Genomic DNA, 18,629 nt, shown 5'->3' with positions numbered 1-18,629 from the left:
TCTGTTGTTATTTAACAATTTCACAGGGACATATGCCTGGGTCCCACAGGTAGCCAATAAATTGACATCTTTAATATTTATATAATATTTAAACCAGCTATGAGCATTTAAGTGGAGTAATGCAGCTTGCAGTTATTTATATAGTGCCCTTCAATGCAGGATATCATTTTGGAGTGCTGAATACATCAAATGGAGTGAAATAACTGAATGTACGAATTTAATTAGCAAGTTATTGTTAATTGGCGATTAACTAAGAAACCAATCTCAAAGTGACAGGAGACGAATGAAAAACAATAGTCCGTTTGAGGGAGAAATAAAATTACTAAATGGATCTGAGGTCTGAAATTCCAGCTTGTCTAACCCATAATACCATTGTCTTAAAACACAAGATCACTATGAATTAAGGACATTTCAGTCTTAACTTGGAAACTGGTTCTTTTTAAGGACTGCAGAAAACTGATTTATGACTGAATTTAAGGATGTTCCACAATTCTGTGTGATCATATATTTTAGGACAAAATGATCTTGCAGGCAAAACTAGGAGGAATTTCGGGCCTGCAGTCTTCAAAACAGAGGAAGAGCTTATTTCTCCAGGAAAGGGAGGTACTTACAGTTGAATTGCAAGCTAATACAGGTCATTTAGAACCTCCTTCACTTAATTTCTAGACAACAGATTTTTTTGCTCCTTTTTTGTTAGCTCTTTGCTAAATGCTTATTATTTTAGTGGTATTCTCCCTTAAGATTTGCAACTGTTATAAATTATTCATTGCAGTTGTAGCAACAGTATTTGTAAAATTAAAGTGGAGCTGAAAGAGCCAGCAGATTTATTTTTGTAGCCCATGCAGTTCACTGTCAGCAACTGAAAAATTAATTTGCTTGCCATATAGCTCTATAAAGCTGCAGTAGATGCCTAGTTTATACTGCATGATTCAGTGTCAAAACCATTTAATCCTAAATCAGTGCTTCAATATAAACACAAATGGATCAAAATGAGCACCCATCTCTGTTTCTCAGTCAGTCCTTTTTATGGTATGTGTTGCCGTCTGATGGAGCACTTTATACCATTTGGCTTCAGACAGCTCGGTGACTTGAATAAGATAAAGCACTTTCAAAAATCCCACAAACAGGAAATACAGTAGTTAATTAATCAGTTCAGCCCACACAAGTCTAGGCTCTGGGCCTCAATAGATCCTTTACATCTCCCTCCGAAAGAACAGCATGTTCAATTTGTGACTTCAGTACTTCTGCAAATAAAACTCCGTAATTTTTTTCTAAGGTTAAAGCTTGAATTAGAACTGGTAAAATAATAATAATAATAATTTTTGCATTTGATATAGCGCTAAATAGTCCCATATTATAATCCTTAAATTTGATAGCAGCTTTCACGTCTTCTTGACGTCTCAAAGTGCTTCACAGAACAGACTGTAAAGTGAATTGACTGCATATTTGTGGGCGAAATGCGGCAGCCAACTGCGCACAGCAGCGTCCCACAAACAGTCGTAGATTGAAAATGATCAATTTATTATTGTTTTGTTTGAAGAGATTATTATTAGGCTCTGTGTGGAGTAAGGAAACTTGCCCAAGGTTTCACCCTCTGCCTGGAACTGAATCCAGGTGTCTCGCTTGCAAGGCAAATGCTCTAACCACTGAGCTACAGGACTCCAGAGGAGAGTAGTGAGGCTGATCCTGGTGTTAGAGACAGAGAGGAGTAGTGAGGCTGATCCTGGTGTTAGAGACAGAGGGGAGCAGTGAGGCTGATCCCTGGTGTCGAAGGTTTGAAACATTCTATTGAAGTTCAATAGAATTCTTTGGTAGACTTTTGCCAAAATTAGAAAAGGATTCTGACCAAAGCAATCTTACACTTACATAGGTGTCACAATAATCTGGTACAAATATATTGATAAGCCAGGTGCCTCTGGCTAGCCAACATTATGGGCACATCTCCATTTCCCGCTTCTGTCAGGCCTTAAATTAGTTTTAAATATACAGCACAAAATTACATTTGTATAGCAACCTTTCACGTTGGGAGAATGTGTCAAGGCGCTGGACAGTCAGGGGGGGTTGGGATCAGGGAGGGTGGAAGGCAGGGTTAGGGTTAGGAGGGGAGACGAAGGCGAGGTCCAAGAGGAGGGTCTTGAAATGTGCCTTGAAGGAGGCAAGGGAGGGAGCGAGGTGAAGTGAATGTTGGATTGAGTTCATTAGGTGGGGGCGGAAATGCTGAAGGCCCGACCGCTGATGGTGGAGAGGGCTGGGCGGGAGACGTGGAGCAGGCTGGATCATGCTGAGCAGAGGGAGCGGACAGGTTAGGATGGGGTTAGTAAGAGGGAGCTTGTGGAGGGAAGAGTTGGGAAGGCCGACAAGCAGGGAATTGGCGTATTTGAGCCTGGTGAATGAGGGTTTTGGCAGTCTAATAGGTGAGGCAGTGGCAGAGCCGGGCAATATTGCAGAGATGGGGGAAGGCATAGCGGGTCCACCATTGTGGAAATCCACTATTATAATTTTCCCAGTCTGATGACATTCCCTGTACCATAACCCTCTGGGTTTTTCCGGTCAACCAGTTGCTTATCCATTGTAACATATTCCCACTGGTTCCTGCTTTCTTTTCTTTAGGTACCAGCCTCTCAAGAGGAACTGTATCAAAGGCCTTACTGAAATCCAGATATACAACATCTACAGCCTTAGCCTCATCAAACTTCCTTGTCACACCATCAAAGAAAAACAGTAAATTAGATTGGCAAGCCCTCCCCTTCATGAACCCTTATTGGTATCATTTCATATTCCAGGCAGGGCGAAACCTTGGGAAAGTTTCCTTACTCCACACAGAGCCTAATAATAATCCCTCCAAATCCAAAAACAATAATAAATTGGTCATTTTCAATCTACGACTGTTTGTGGGACATTGCTGTGCGCAATTGGCTGCCGCGTTCGCCCACAAATATACAGTCAATTCACTTTACAGTATATTCTATGAAGCGCTTTGGGACGTCCTCCCGACGTGAAAAGCGCTATATCAAATGCAAGGATTATTATTATTATTATTTCTGTCCGTGATTTTATCCTTAATAAGATTCTCCATAATTTTACCCACAATGGATGTCAAACTTACTGGTCTGTTGTTTCCTGGATCACTTTTGTTACCTTTCTTAAAAATAGGAATAACATCTGCCTTTCTCCAGTCCCCCGGTGTCTCTCCAGTATTCAATGATTTCTGAAAGATTTGTGCCAGCGTTTCTGTGACTTCCTTCCTTAGTTCCTTAAGGATCCTCAGATGCAATTTATGCAGCCCCTAAGATTCATTTACCTTAAGTTTACACGGCTGTTTGGGAACCAACAGCTGTGCAAAATGTTGATTCCTTCAAACAGAAATGTTGATTCCTTCAAACAGAAATGTTGATTCCTTCGAACACAGATTAGATTGTTTTCTTTTAGGAAATAACATTATAGGATATAGTACATAGGTAGTCAAGGACATATTTCAGGATAGTTCAGGACTTATTTAGCATTATTGCAGCCTGTGCAGCATTATTTGTCATCTATTCTCCTGAACCCACCTTCAGTGGCCCTATTCAATTGCTTGTATTTCTTTTTCTCTTAATAATGATGATCCTTGCATTTGATATAGTGCCTTATCATATCTTCAAGACATCTCAAAGCACTTCACAGAATACACTGTAAAAGGAATTGACTGTATATTTTGTGGGCAAAATGCGGCAGCCAATTGCACACAGTTGTGTCCCACAAACAGTCGTGGATTGAAGTGACCAATTTATTATTATTTTTTTTTGAAGGAATTATTACCCCTGGAAATGCGATCCACCAATCGACTAACAACCAGGTTCTTACTTACTGCTAGGTAAACAGAGGCATGTGGAGTACAACAACAATAAAATTACATTTGTATAGCGCCTTTCACGTTGGGAGGCCGTCCTAAGATGTTGGATAGTCAGTGTTTTGGATCCGAGCTGGGGTTCGGGAATGGGGAGCATAGAGGACAGGGGGAAAGAAGGGTGATCAAAAGCACGGTCAAAGAGGAAGGTCTTGAGATGGGTCCTGAAGGAGGCAAGGGAGGCGGCGATGTGAAGGGATTGCGGGATGGAATTCCAGAGGGTGTGGGCAGAGTGGCAGAAGGCCCGCCTGCCAATGGTAGGGTGGATGACATGACACAGGCTGGAGCCCGCTGAGCGGAGAGAGCGAGCAGAGCTGGCAGAGGTTGGGGGGAGCAAGGCCATGGAGATCTTTGAAGGTGAGGACCAGAATCTTGAACTGTATCCTCTGTGTGATGGGAAGCCAGTGGAGTCGGGCGAGGATGGGGGTGATAGGATCATGGAGCGCGGTGCAGGAGAGGACATGGGCTGCAGAGTTCTGGATGATCTGCAACCTATGGAGGGAGGAGTTGGGGAGGCTGACAAGCAGGGAGTTTGCTTATTCAAGTCTGGATGTTATGAGTGCGTGTGTGAGGGTCTCGGCGGCCTGTGGTGTGAGACAGTGGCGGAGCCAAGCGATGTTGCAGAGGTGGAGGAAGGCAGAACGGGTCATGGCATGGATGTGGGGTAGAAAAGATAGTTGAGGATCAAACAAGATGCCAAGAGTAAGGAAACTTGCCCAACATTTCACCTTGCCCGGGAATCAAACCCAGGTCTCTCGCTTGCAAGGCGAGTGCTCTAACCACTGAGCTACAGTTAATGTAACTGAATACCTTTTTGTTATTATCCTTTACATCTCTTGCCATATACAATTCAAGGTCTTTCTTTGCCATTCTGATGCCTTTTTTACAGTCCTGACATGCCTTCTGGTATCAAATCCAACTTAATTATTTAAGTGCAAGTTGTTGTTTTTGTTAATTCTGTGCCATTCATTTTCCTTCATGGCCTTAAATGCCTTTTTTTCACTCTTTATGAGTTTCTTTGTAGCCCTGTTCATCTATGCAGGTGTACCTTTGCTTCGCATGGCTACACATTGTTCCATTGCCTTTATAATCACCTTCTTGAAGGAACTCCATAGTTCCTCCAATCTTTGTCATATTTAAGGTCCACTAGGCCCATTCCGACAAGACTTCTCAAGTGCACAAAGTCGGTCTTCTTGGTATTCTGTCAGGACAGCAGTGGTCTTGGGATTGAGGTTGGAGGCTGAGAGATAGAGTTGGGTGTCATACGCATGCATGTGGAAGTTTACCTCATGTCTGCGGATGATGTCACCAAGAGGGAGCATGTATATGTTGAAGAGAGAGGACCACAGACAGAGCCCTGAGCAATCCAGCACGAGACAGTGTGGGGCTGGAGGAGAAGCCGTTTGTGGAGATAAATGGAAACTGTGTGAGAGTTAGGGTCAGAACCATTCAAGGACAGAACGTTGAGGTGAGAGGAGAGGCGGTGGAGGTTGAGGTGAGAGGAGAGGCGGTGGAGGAGGATAGAGTGCACAATGGTATCAAGTGCACCAAGGAGGACGAGGATGCAGAGAGAACCCTGGTCACAGATGGACAGAATGTCATTTGGCATTTTGACCAAGACTGTTTCTGCGCTGTGTGCAACACGAAAACCCGATTGGAGGGGTTCATATATGAAGTCGGGGAGAGGAAGGAGTGAAATTGGGAAGCAATGACTTGTTTAAGGACCTTGGAAAGGACAGGGGGTTGGAGATGGGGCGGTAATTTGAGAGCAGGGATGGGAGTACCCTTGTGTTGGAATAAGTGACAGATACAGCTAAAAGCTTCTCTCGGATGCACTCAGGTCTTCTTCAAGAAGCTTGTTAATCTCCCTCAATATTACTGAATCTGAAAGCAGTTTAATTCTTCAGCAGAGGCAAGTCCCCAGGGAAATGGTTTGAGATTCTTCAAATGGAACATCATTTAGAAACCTGAACAGCCATCAGAAAGAAAGGAAATCTTTATCCTGTAACACACCAATAAGAATTTAAGGGAGATTAACAAGCTTCTTGAAGAAGACCTCAGTGCAAGAGGGAGACTCTTTTAGCTGTATATACTTATTCCAACAGAAGGGTACTCCCATCGCATGTGAACTTGCAAAGTAAATCTGCTTATACTGCCCACCAACCTATCCTTCTCACATTACCAATACTTAGAATTCAATGAATATCCTGTCAGATGTTTTCAATTGCTGCCAATCACACAGGCAGAGGGAGACATGATCATCCTTCACCAAACTCACAACAATGTGAACAAGTCAAGAAGCAGTGACTTTTGCTCCCATCGTTCTCAAGATATAGCCTTTTAAGGTATTCTTCAGGCAGGGCCGTATAAAAGCAAAAAATAGATTCTGCTTCTGGTTTTATTGCTTTGCTTTTTCCACTCTGCGTCCTGGGACTTTGTGGTTGGAAGAATGTTTTTAGAAAAATATGCAACTCCGTACAATGAAACATTCCAAGTTGTATCCAAGACTTCGCACTGGATATCCTAAACTCACAGGGGAGAGGGGAACAAATCCAACCAATGCAACTGCCAGAGCAACAGTGGGTTTGCAAGCAGCTGTAGATCGTTTCCCCTACAGTTTCACACTCTTAACTTTAGCTGTGAGTGTCCGCTGTAATTTAGACATACAATTCACAAGGGAAGGAGTGAAATGGTCATACGAAATGGAAAGAAGACACAACAACAACAGCAACAACTTGCATTTATATAGCATCCCTCATGCAGGGCAGCGTACCAGCGCATATGAGTAATGGGAAACAAGTGGAAAAGTTGGTGCTCTTGTCAATTATAAAAAATGTTGATATGTTTCAGGTTCAAATAATGCATCATGTTTGCTAGGCATCAGTACTTCCACCTATGACAATAACAACTTGCATTTATATAGCGCCTTTCGCTTGGGGTAGTGTCCCGGAGCACTCAATAGGTTATCACTCAATCCAGAATTTATCAATTGGGTCCAATGTCTCACTGATTGTATTCCAACAATTATTACAGGCACCAGACTAAACTGAACATTCTTGCGCTTCTCGGCAACACGCACCAGCTCAGCATCTTAGGCAATGATACTTAGAATAATCTGAGCCGTAATATTATTTGTCTCCAAACTGAAATGTGATAAGGCGGTAGCAAAAAAAGGAAGTCAGATAGTTTAAACTGACCATAGTGCCTGTGCCACCCATTATCTATCAGAATATGTTGCTCCACCTTACAGTGGTTTCACCCATTTCCTGATAACTATAGTTCACAGCTAGAATGCAGGATGTGAATCAGACTGCTAACCCCACCTATTCTTAAACCAGTTATAGCCTCTGCACATTCTAACCCAGCTCTAGGTAATAAATACTCATAGGCCCTCTGCACTCAGGGTTTCCACGGTTTTTCCTGGTTTTGCAATGGCTTTCACTAATCTCTGTCAGGTAAAGCTATGTTACACTGGACATCGAAGCTGGTTGCAATGCTTTCCCACCTATGTGTTATCAGCTTAATACAACTTCTCATCTGATCTCTTAGTAAACAAGATCGCAAAAGGGGTTCAGATGAAAAAGGCCAATCGACCCATTTGTTGTCATCCTATAGAAAAGCTACAGTTGTGATGAAAACTGTTTTCTGCAGTGATTTGCCTGCTGCAACCACAAAAACACAGCATTGATTAAACAAAATGCTACCTTTGTGTTCTGAATTGTAATTAGCCAAACAGAATTCTATGTTCACTCAGTTGGACACAAAACAACATTGCTTCTAGAGGTAGAGGGGCAACTTTGTTTTATACTTGCTCTCATTACATTGCGGATAATCTTCTGAAGGTACTCAGTTTAGTGCATATGCAGAACTCTGAAATTAGGTTTTTTATGCAATTAAAAGAAGCCACATATTCTAACAAAAGTGTCTTGTAAATTCTTGGCTTCTGCTGGTGCTATTTAGCAACAAGCCAAGAGATGTGCGTGCACACACACACATGCACAGCACACACCCGAGGGGAAGTCAACCAGCCTCTGCTGTCCCAGATTGGAGAGTCATTGCATAAGGAATTATGGGTGAAAACTCACATTTTAACCCTCTGCGATACAGCACAATTAATATGAGAAACAAAGAACATCTCATTTCAAATCAGGTTTGTTTCATGCGAAAACAACAGTAAAAATCTGGAGATTAAATCTCCATATTACTGACAAATCATATTAGCAATGTGGTGAGATTAGTGGCTCTCAGATTCCGAATCAGTTATAAAATATTTGATAGGATTTTACTGTACTTATTTCACTGCTGCCCTCACAACAACCGGCACACCAGATTCAGCCTGCTTGCCTCCCAATAAATAAAACAAATTAACAGTCCTCTGGTTCTTTTGAGTTTAGAAAATGAGAGATGCTCTTTTCACACATATTATTACAATACCTTTTGAAGAACTCAGATTCAACTCTCTTAGTGTGAAAAATACAAACCTTTAGCTTATTGTAATTATAGAGACAAAAATCAAGTTGCACTTTGGTTGTGAATGTAATCGTGAAGGGGAGAGGGGAATCTTCACATTACCCTTGGAATTGTTTGCAGTGACTTATTGATACCATGGACCTAACCCTCCACAGCAATGAATGTACAAGAGCTTTGCAATTCACGTAGTTCGATATCCTTCGTGCCCAACTTCTCTTTAAGATTAAATGCTTGTATAAAATTGTGCACGGTCATTATTCTCACACCTCAACAGCATAATTAATACCTTTCACGGTTGAAGAGATTAATTTTTTTTGTAGATGTGTTTCTAGCTATTGGCTAGTCTTATGGATGAGCCAACAGACTGTTCCCAGGTAATACAGCAGTCAGTATTCAATCACTAATCCACTGCACACCACACTGCTCCTCAGGCTCTTCATGTGACCTCTCCTGGTGCACTGACTGAGGTTTTACGTGCATTTGAAGCAGTTTGAGTCCATAGCGAGTGCATTCAGATTGCCTTAACATATCCTGAACCCATACTTGAGCAAAGAAGAGGCAAATACCATTATTTACTGTTAAATAAATACATTACATTTACGTATCTTTCCATTTAACTGGTGTAAAATAATAGTCTCGTCTGCATGGATGATATTTTGCAACAAACTCTATTTCTGTCAAAATGGATCTTCAGAACGTTTGATCAGCTCTACTTCAGTCACTGCGTGTAAACCTCCCAGAATTTTTTTTATTAACATCTGGTTAACAGATCAGTAAATAGAACCAAAATTAAATCAGGGCAATTCTGGAAAAGCATTTTTTCTAAGATCCATTTTCTTAAACATATTTGACAGATTTCAAATTTTCAGGGGGTTAATTAGAACTGTCAGTCAAGGACTGTTAGCAGTGGGCTCCGCTGATAAACAGATGCGCTCTTTTTCAGCTCTATGACCCCTCTGTATGCGAAATGCTTTTTACATCAAGACCTGAAATAACACTGATAGTCTCTGACAAATTGTTCAGGGAGGTAAATCATTCTTACAGTGCCCCATCTGGAGGACACCTCTGGTTCACTTATTCATAGCATGCCGACATGCCAGAAGCGTTTGCTCCATGCCATGCATTTATACGGGAAGAATGCAAAATGGCAGCAGCAACTGAAATGGAAAATGCAACAGTTATGTCTTTGGACTTTCATTACAGAAATCATCTTATCATTGAACGTAAGCAGGAAAGATAGCATTACATTTATCAGAAGCAGCTACTAAAAATAAGCAAAAAAGGATTTGTTTTCTTGAAAATAATTAAAAATTTAGAAGAGAAACTGCACAATATTTACACGTTTGCCACGCTCCTTAATGTTTCTTCATCTAGTACCTGAATCGCTGGTTTAAGCGATTTAACCGCAGCTACAAACACAAAGCCCACTGACCTGATTGGAGCTGTGGGATCTCCTCTGTCCCACCACTCCTTGGGCGGGCTGATGTACATGCACCACAACTCCCAGCTGTAACCATGGGCACAGTTCTCATAGCGCTGCACCTCAAATGTATTGTACTTGATGTTATCGATGGATGGGAGGATAATTCGCTTCCGGTCATTTTTAATTCTGGCTATAATAGGTTCAACCCTAAAATGAGAAGTTGGAAATAGTCAAGCAAGGTCATCTTTGATTTAAAAGTGTAAGACCCTGTATTAGGTAAAACATGGAGCTTTTCTCCTGTTTATCCTGGCTTATATTTCTTTCTTATCCAAATTCACCACCAAATTCAAAGTCATTCGGCTGCTCATGGCATTGCTGAGATCTCCAGATTACTCCCAGCAGTCTCATTTTGAAGTAAACCAATCAAGTTACTATACTTGATATTGTAATGATCATAATCCAATGTTGCACTCGAATAAAGCATTGCTCACACATTCTCAAGCAGATTGCACTGGTCCGAATAAGCCACATAGCAGATGATTCAGACCTTTGAAGAGCTGGCACAACCTTGGCACCTAGTCCATGGCCGTCTCTCTTTAACACTGTATGGAGTTTTAACACATAATCGGGAATTTTATTCATAAACTGCAGAAAGTGGTTTCATTTATTTTAAAGATTACAATGAATAGTTCAAATGGATACTGCATAATTTCATTTATACTGGTGTGTAAGAAATGTGCTACACTTATAATTCCCCACACTTATTTCCTCTTTACACTATACTCAGGAGAGCAAGATCTTGCTACCATGGACTTCCAGCATGACAGCTAAAACACACATACACTGTCAGGACCTGTGACTTTAGGATTACTAATACAATCACACTAAGTTACAGTGGTGTTCTAAAATGCTGTACACTGTCCAGCTCCTTGGGACGTCCTCCCGACATGAAAGGCGCTGCACAAATGTAATCTTGTTGTTGTTGTTGGCAGGAAATCAAAAAACATGTGCAAAATGCATAAGAATTCTTTGTGAAAGCTTAATAACAATTAGAGGTTTATTCAGTTAAACAAAAAAATTGGCAAATGGTGACATTTCCTTAGCAGTCAGAAAGTGCCTTGCTCCAGATTGCCACTACATCAGTTCATTGCGATTTACAATTCCGTTTTCTCAGACTTATATCCTCTCTCTCTAAAGGCATCGTATAAACGCTACACTCCTCAGTCACCTTGTGCTAATTAGCTGATATCCAAGTCTGAATCGACAGAAATATGCAATGAGGTGCTGTGACATGGGGAGACTAATTATAACATTTGCTTGATTCCCTCCTATGAAGTGCAGGATCACAGCACTTAACACCACATCACAGCAGTGTTCTGGGGAGAACCAGCTTGTTTGTAATGAGTACAACGGATAGAATTGTGCACCTAGAAACTACAATGGACAAGGCCTGACATGCACATAAATACACACATCATGCTGTGTGATGAAGCTGCAACAAGACTTGTTTTTAAGTCTTACTTTTTTTCTCCTCTTCTACTCTTCCCCTTTCCTTCTTTATCTGGAAAGATTCATAGTGTCGGTGGCTGCAATAATACAGGTGTAGGTGAGGACTGCTCGATGAGCTCCATGTGAAGAGAAAATTCACTGTAACAAACTTAAACTGGAGTTCACTGAAATGCCAAATCCCACTTCTTTCTCTCAAACCATTTAATGTTCCTACTCTTCAAACATTTATCCAAATGGAGATTCCACACTGCATTATACTTTGCAACTAGACAAGCATGGCTCTTTATATTCAAGTTGTGATGGAAGCCAAACAAGAGCTATAAATTCTTTGCAGTAAAGCAACAGGAATACAAGAGTGAAATTCATTTGACTTGCTAATTTTGTTTTTTGCCAGTAAACCTCATTGTGCGCTCACAATGAATGGGCTCCTTCACCTTTCCTTTCAGCAGGTGAAAATATTAAACACTGCTTATCAAAAAAGTCAATTTAGAACCATTAAAGTTGGATTATCAATAGGAATTTCACTAGCAGGGAAGAGAAAATGAATGTAATTTATCATCGTTGACACAAATTACATTAGCATTACAGAACACTGAATGTCTAACAGAAAATTTACAAACACAATAGGTAATAAACACAGCTACAAATTAATGCAATGCAATCTGTGGCAACCATTTCCTAGCCACAATCATATTATCCTTATACCTTTGATGGTTAAAAGAAAATTGTTAAAGTACTCGAAAAAAACCAATAGAGGGTGAGGGAAAGAGCAGTGAATTGTAATTAGAATGCATACTGTAACTCTAGTGGAGGAGCTACCTCCAGCATAGGCTACAGGATCCAAACAACAGTGTCTTAATAGCCAAAGGCATCAATTTAGCCTTTCAAATTTGAGTGTGCTATGTGCATTCTGCCATCTTGTCCTGTCTGCACAAATCAACAGCCCCAAGGAATGGTTCTTTTGCTTTTCTTTTTTATCCAGCAGTTCCTTTATTTTGAATAATTTTATCCCACAATTTCTAATAATGTATCAGATTCTAATTTATTGAATTGATTATATCTTCTGTTAATATTTTTATTGCCCTGTTCTCGATTAGAACCCTTACCAGTCATGTAGGCCATTGGGTTATCTTTGTAAGCATTGCTACCCTACATTAGCTGCTGGGTTTGCCGCCATAGCAACATCCACTTTCATTTCTAATTAATCTCATCTGTGAAGCTCTTCTAGAGGTTTCCTTCATATGAAATGTCCTGTATACATGAAAGTTGTTACCATAGCATCGGCCCCCTTGGTGGTATGGTGACCAAAATTCAATGCAAATTAGAAAGTGTAGTCTCTGTGCTATATCTTAATAATTAAAACCCTGTTATTGCATCGTTCGCTGCAGTAAACTACAAGTGAGTCACACTAAGCAGCGTAAGTGATAAACGAATTGTGATTGATTGGTGTTGTGCATCCTTTCAGTGTATTCAAAATTGCAGTGGAAAATATAAATCATGGGGGTGGGGGGGGGGGGGGAGGGACGGAGGACAGGTACAGGAAATCCAACCCACTCTTTCTCTCCTCATTATCCAGTTTTGGGATCTGGAATGCATGGCCTGAAAGGCTGATGGAAGCCAATTCAATAACAACTTTTAAGAGAGAAATGTGGGGACAAGTTTGCAGGGTTATGGGGAGAGAGCGGGGGAGAGGGGTTGATCAGGACTATGGGGAGAGAGCGGGGGAGCGGGGTTGATTAGGGCTATGGGGAGAGCGCGAGGGAGTGGGGTTGATCAGAGCTATGGGGAGAGAGAGCAGGGGGAGTGGGGTTGAATTGGTGAAGCTCTTTTCAAAGAGCCGCACAGACACGATGGGCTGAATGGGAGATGCTGTATAATCCTATGAATACCCTCACTCATTCCAACTTCACCTTTTTCCTCTCATCCTGTCACATTCACTCTCTCCTCCTGCGCTCTCTCCTTCACTCTCCGGCCGGTTGTCCCCTCGGAGCTATTTCCCCACCGTTCTCGGCTGCTGGGCGGTAGCTGGTGCGCAGGCCTGGCCCTGGGGCGGGAGGTGAGCTGCAGCCTTGCGCGAGTAACGGTCTCCTCACATGCGGAGACGGGAGACGATGGGGAGGTGTGGGCGGGGGGGGGTGGTTGTCGTGTAAAACAAGAAATGCCATTAAAAAAGCAGTTTGACTGAGTCATGGTTAATCCATTCCCGCTTCTTCTCCACAAGTAAACGCCGGGCTCTGCTTATGCAGCAACTCAACGTCAGCCCATCTGTCTCTCTCTCTCTCTACCCTCCCCCCCCACCCTGGCTGGTGTCCAGCGGCCTGTCTGGAGCAGCTTCTGATGGAGGAGAATCTACCCTGAACGGGCGGGTAAGTGCCCTCACTGTTGGGAGCACACACTGCGCTCAGGAGTAAAGGTGCCACAGCTTTGGGTCTAATAATCGCAGGAGAATTTTTTGGGGGAAAACTAGGAAAAATTCTTTTCAGCCACTTTTTGACATGTAGAAAATTCCCTATGTCTGGAATGGTGCAGGCACTCCCAATCCCTCTCACCGGAGGGACACATCCTGCTTACTTAATTCCAGAGAGTGTTGGGCGTAGGTTGGCGAGAGCCAAGACTTGGGGGGCCCCCGAGTGTGTGTTGGGGTTACTGCTGGAGTGGAACCAGCTGAAACTGCATAGCTTGCTGTTGATATCACTGTCTGGCGAGCTTTCCCACTGCTTGTCCAGTTTGTCTTTTGATCAAATGTAATCGTGAGGAAGAGGCAACGGTCAGCATCTGCCAGAGATTCATTGCTGCCAAGTTTATCACTACAACTGACACGAATTATCTGCAAATTACTTTGAGACATTTTGATATGATAAAGCATGTAAAAACGCAAATTATTCTCAATATATAATAATCCTTGCATTTGATACAGCGTCTTATCACGTCTTCGAGACGTCTCAAAGTGCTTCACAGAATATACTGAAAAGTGAATTGACTGTATTTTGGTTCCAATCTACCTGCCTCATTTGAGGTAAATGCAGTTATAACTCATCTTCTGATCCGTCTTCTAAGTACTTTTGAAAATAAAAAAATGTTCTGGACTATGATTATATGAATATATTATAATAATAATAATCCTTGCATTTGATATAGCGCTTTTCACGTCGGGAGGACGTCCCAAAGCGCTTCACAGAACATACACTGTAAAGTGAATTGACTGTATATTTGTGGGCGAACGCGGCAGCCAATTGCGCACAGCAATGTTCCACAAACAGTCGTAGATTGAAAATGACCAATTTATTATTGTTTTTGGTTTTGGAGGGATTATTATTAGGCTCTGTGTGGAGTAAGGAAACTTGCCCAAGGTTTCGCCCTCTGCCTGGAATTAAACTCAGGTCTCTCGCTTGCAAAGCGAGTGCTCTAACCACTGAGCTACAGGACTCCATGAACATGTGCATGTGCATGCATAAATCCTTTGATGGTTTTATATGGAACACTGGAGCTAAAATATTCAATTAATTCCTGAAAATGAAGTTTATTTGGGATAGAAAATAGGTTTGTAAAATGGAAGCTATTATGTGTTCATGCTCAGTAACCTTTAGAATACATTTGTAGTTCAGATTTTTAATTTTAAATTATGAAGGATTTGCCTTGTTTCGCATCAGCCATCTTTCAATTGAATGCAGATAGTGGACAATAAGACTCCTCTGAAATACTGCTGTTGCATGTACATTTAAATTGCAAAACAGTAACTATCTTTACAAATGGTACTTCATTAATTTGTTCACAGAAACTGTCCTCACTGATACACTGCTGTGATCAATGTCTAAAGGATTCGTATTCATCCAACTTCTGGGGCAAATCAGAACGTCTCTCGCGATAAGCAATAAAAGAACAGAGATTTTTAGTGTTAGAAATGCTTTACTTATAAAATAAGGCTTTCACTAAGCAACCCTTGCACATGTCCTGCATTTACTGGCCATTCTTGTAATATTGAGCATTAGGAAGTCCATAGCTAATATACTAAGATTACAAGAAAACTTAATATAAATGAGGTCCAGATTCTAGATTTATGCCTTAAATCTAGAAGGTTAGCTAAGACTGGTTAGGGGAGTTTTATTTTGGTTTGATGATTTCATAATTCGTGTATGAACCTTATCATCATTTTATGCTGTTTTGGAAATTGCATTATAATCTGCTTCCAGTCAATTCCCTTCCGATAAGCAGGACTTTGGTAGATGACCATCTGTGTAACAGGTTGATGAAGGGAAATTACTTAATTCCTGTTATGGAAAGGAGAGTCCTCATTACATAAAGGACATGTGCTACCTTCTCGTCCAAGAAAACTGACAGTTCAAAGAAAAACTGCCCAACATTTGATGTGGCAAAACATTTATATATGAGCCTTTATATAATTAATTAATCCTGCGAGGACAACAAATTTTGAAAAATCTGAGAAGAAAATAAAACTAATTTTCAAGAGCTAATCTCTCCTATATAAATATGTGCCTTGGAATATAAACAAGGGTCATAAAGAGTTTGGTAGTAAATCAAAAGAATTTTATGCCAGATTTGTTCCAGGCATTTGGTTCTCAATATATTTTGAAAAAATATTACCTTTTCCTCAGCAAGTGCTGAATTAGAGTTGTTTTCTCCGAATGAGTGAGAGAAAAGGAAAAGGCGGGGTTGGCAATTATTCTGAAAACTGACCAGGGCAGTGCCACTAGATTAGAACTAAATACTATCATTGGTGTTGCCATTTAGCGCATTAAAACCAGCAAAAGTTTGGCTTATAGCTCCATCCTAAAATAGTTTGAACTGGAAATTGTGAATGGCACATGGTGCATACTCATATTTTTTTTAATCAAATCCGTACCTTTTTCAAAATGACATTAAAAGTTCCTTTAGCCAATGGAGTGGATTATTTCATTTACACTTTGGGAAGCCACAGACCATCAATCTGGCTGAATACATGAAAACAAGGCTACAAGAGACAAAATTAAGTAATTTCTCCCTGCACTATCTTGTCATTTCTGACCCAAAGTGTAACTTGCTTAGTATTACCAGGAAATGACTGGTTACGCTGTGAATTAATGCTCCCAGAAGCACTATGAAGAAAAGGTTAGTTGAAAAATGGCAAACACCTCAACAGAAGGTTACAGCATTTTTATAACATTGGTTTTACATAACTTCTATGCAATTGAATCTATGTAATCTTCATTCACCTCTCCGTTCAAAAGAAAATATGTCGAGAGTGTTGATTTGGCGGGAATAGATTCTATCAGATGTGAACTAAAACAAAAGTTCTCCTGTATAACTGAACTCACCATCCACTACTGAATTCCACGTGGGCATCAAAGAAGCCTGTGATTGGCGCAATGGCAGCTTTCCATCCCTGGACTCGGGCTCGGATCAGTCCCTCACGCTTCTCATTGCGAACAACTTTCACCAAACCAGGGTACCGTTTGTGAACATATTCCTCCAGAGGCGCTTTGAGGTCTTCTGCAGGATGAGAGAATTACATTAGCTAGGAATTAATGGTCAGTGGAAGCAATGGGTGAGCTGCAACACGCCATGTGTCAATGATAATAATACCTTTTGTCAGTGACGCTGTGTTTACATTTGAAGAATACAGACACTTGAGGCAGAATAAAGTAACTTGTGATGGAGAAACCTTCCTAACTCGAAATAAAGTAGACTGACATGAACTCTTTCAATATTTGGCTTCTGGAATTGTGGGCCTTTGGAGTCCTGAAATGACTACTACTCTTCCTGAGAAATCAGATTTACAAAAAGGAATATTCTTTTAATGGCCTAGATGTTTGCAGGTCTGGTCTCCAGACAGTACTGTTTTCCCTCAGCAGGGGCTAAGAACGGAAGCAAAATCCCTGCTGAAAAGTGGATATCAGATGGGGACGGGATCAGCCTCAGCTGAGATGCACCTCTGCAATGAGCAGATACTCAATACTCAACTCCATACCTAAGAATGATTCGTAATAATGTCCACTTAACCAAGGCACCAGAAGGTCTGTTGGGTCTGTATTTCAATGAGTATTTCCATTAAAAACTGCCATCATCACGCCCACCCTGAAAAAACCCTCCCTTGATGCGTCGCAGCTATCAAGCTACCGGCCCATCTCCAACCTCCCCTTTCTCTCCAAGGTCTTGGAAAGAGTTGTCGCCTCCCAACTGCGCTCTTTCCTTTCCACCCATTCTCTTTTTGAACCCCTTCAGTCAGGTTTCCGTGCTGCTCATAGCACAGAAACTGCCCTGGTCAAGGTCACCAATGATATCCTGACCATCTGTGACCAGGGCTCCCTCTGTCTCCTCGTCCTCCTCGACCTATCGGCAGCATTCGATACGGTCGACCACGCTATCCTACTCCACCGCTTGTCCTCCCACCTCAACCTTCAAGGCACTGTCCTTGAATGGTTTAGCTCTTACCTTTCCCACCGTCTTCACTTCGTCTCAACGAATGGCTTCTCCTCCACCCCCCGTACTGTCTCATGTGGTGTCCCTCAGGGCTCTGTCCTCGGTCCCCTCCTCTTCACCCTCTATATGCTCCCCCTTGGTGACATCATCCGCAAACATGGGGTTAACTTCCACATGTATGCGGATGACACCCAACTCTACCTTTCCTCCTCTACTCTCAACTCCACGACCACCGATGTCCTGACAGCTGTCTGTCCGACATCGAGTCCTGGACGAGAGACAACTTTCTTCAGCTCAACGTGCGAAAAACCGAGGTCCTCCTGATTGGCTCACGTCAGCGCCTCCGCACCTCAGGCGCTGACACCATCAGCATCCAAGGCTGTACTCTCCACCTCTCAAAGCCAGTCAGGAACCTCGGCGTTTTGTTCGACCCTGAGCTGTCCTTTCTCCCTCACATCCGCACCACAACTGGCACCGCCTTCCATCACCTCCGGAATATCGCCAGATTACGGCACTACCTCACCCCTCACGCCGCTGAAACCCTGGTTCACGCCTTTGTCACCTCAAGGCTGGACTATGGGAACTCTCTCCTCGCCGGCCTTCCCGCCACCTCCCTCCACAAGCTGCAGGTCATTCAGAACTCTGCAGCTCGTGTACTGTCCCGCACCAGGCTTCGGGACCACATCACTCCCACCCTCGCTCGCCTCCACTGGCTCCCCATCCCCCAGAGGATTGATTTCAAGATCCTCATCCTCACCTACAAGGCCATTCACGGCCTTGCTCCCTCCTACCTCTCCAACCTACTATCCCCCTACCTACATTTATTAAATTTATTAAATTGGGTCATTTTCAATCTACGACTGTTTGTGGGACATTGCTGTGCGCAATTGGCTGCCGCGTTCGCCCACAAATATACAGTCAATT

General features: G+C 42.1%; 1 protein-coding gene across 3 annotated transcripts in view; it reads right to left on the bottom strand.

Moving 5' to 3' along the window:
• The window catches only part of galnt17 (polypeptide N-acetylgalactosaminyltransferase 17), a 63,928-nt gene that overhangs the window by 28,467 nt on the left and 16,832 nt on the right, over positions 1-18,629 (bottom strand). For 2 of the 3 annotated variants that reach the window (XM_042338806.1, XM_007908466.2), the window contains exons 4-5: positions 16,601-16,775; positions 9,789-9,986 (exon numbers count right to left, since the gene is read on the bottom strand). In XM_042338806.1, the coding sequence (XP_042194740.1) occupies positions 9,789-9,986; positions 16,601-16,775 (373 nt within the window). The remainder of the gene's footprint in view (positions 1-9,788; positions 9,987-16,600; positions 16,776-18,629) is intronic. The other variant, XM_042338805.1, reaches the window with a different exon arrangement.

The sequence above is a fragment of the Callorhinchus milii genome, unplaced genomic scaffold (assembly GCF_018977255.1).
Source record: "Callorhinchus milii isolate IMCB2004 unplaced genomic scaffold, IMCB_Cmil_1.0 Scaffold10, whole genome shotgun sequence".
NCBI lineage: Eukaryota > Metazoa > Chordata > Chondrichthyes > Chimaeriformes > Callorhinchidae > Callorhinchus > Callorhinchus milii.
Note: the sequence above shows the minus strand (reverse complement) of the source record. Positions and strands in the feature narration are given on the sequence as shown.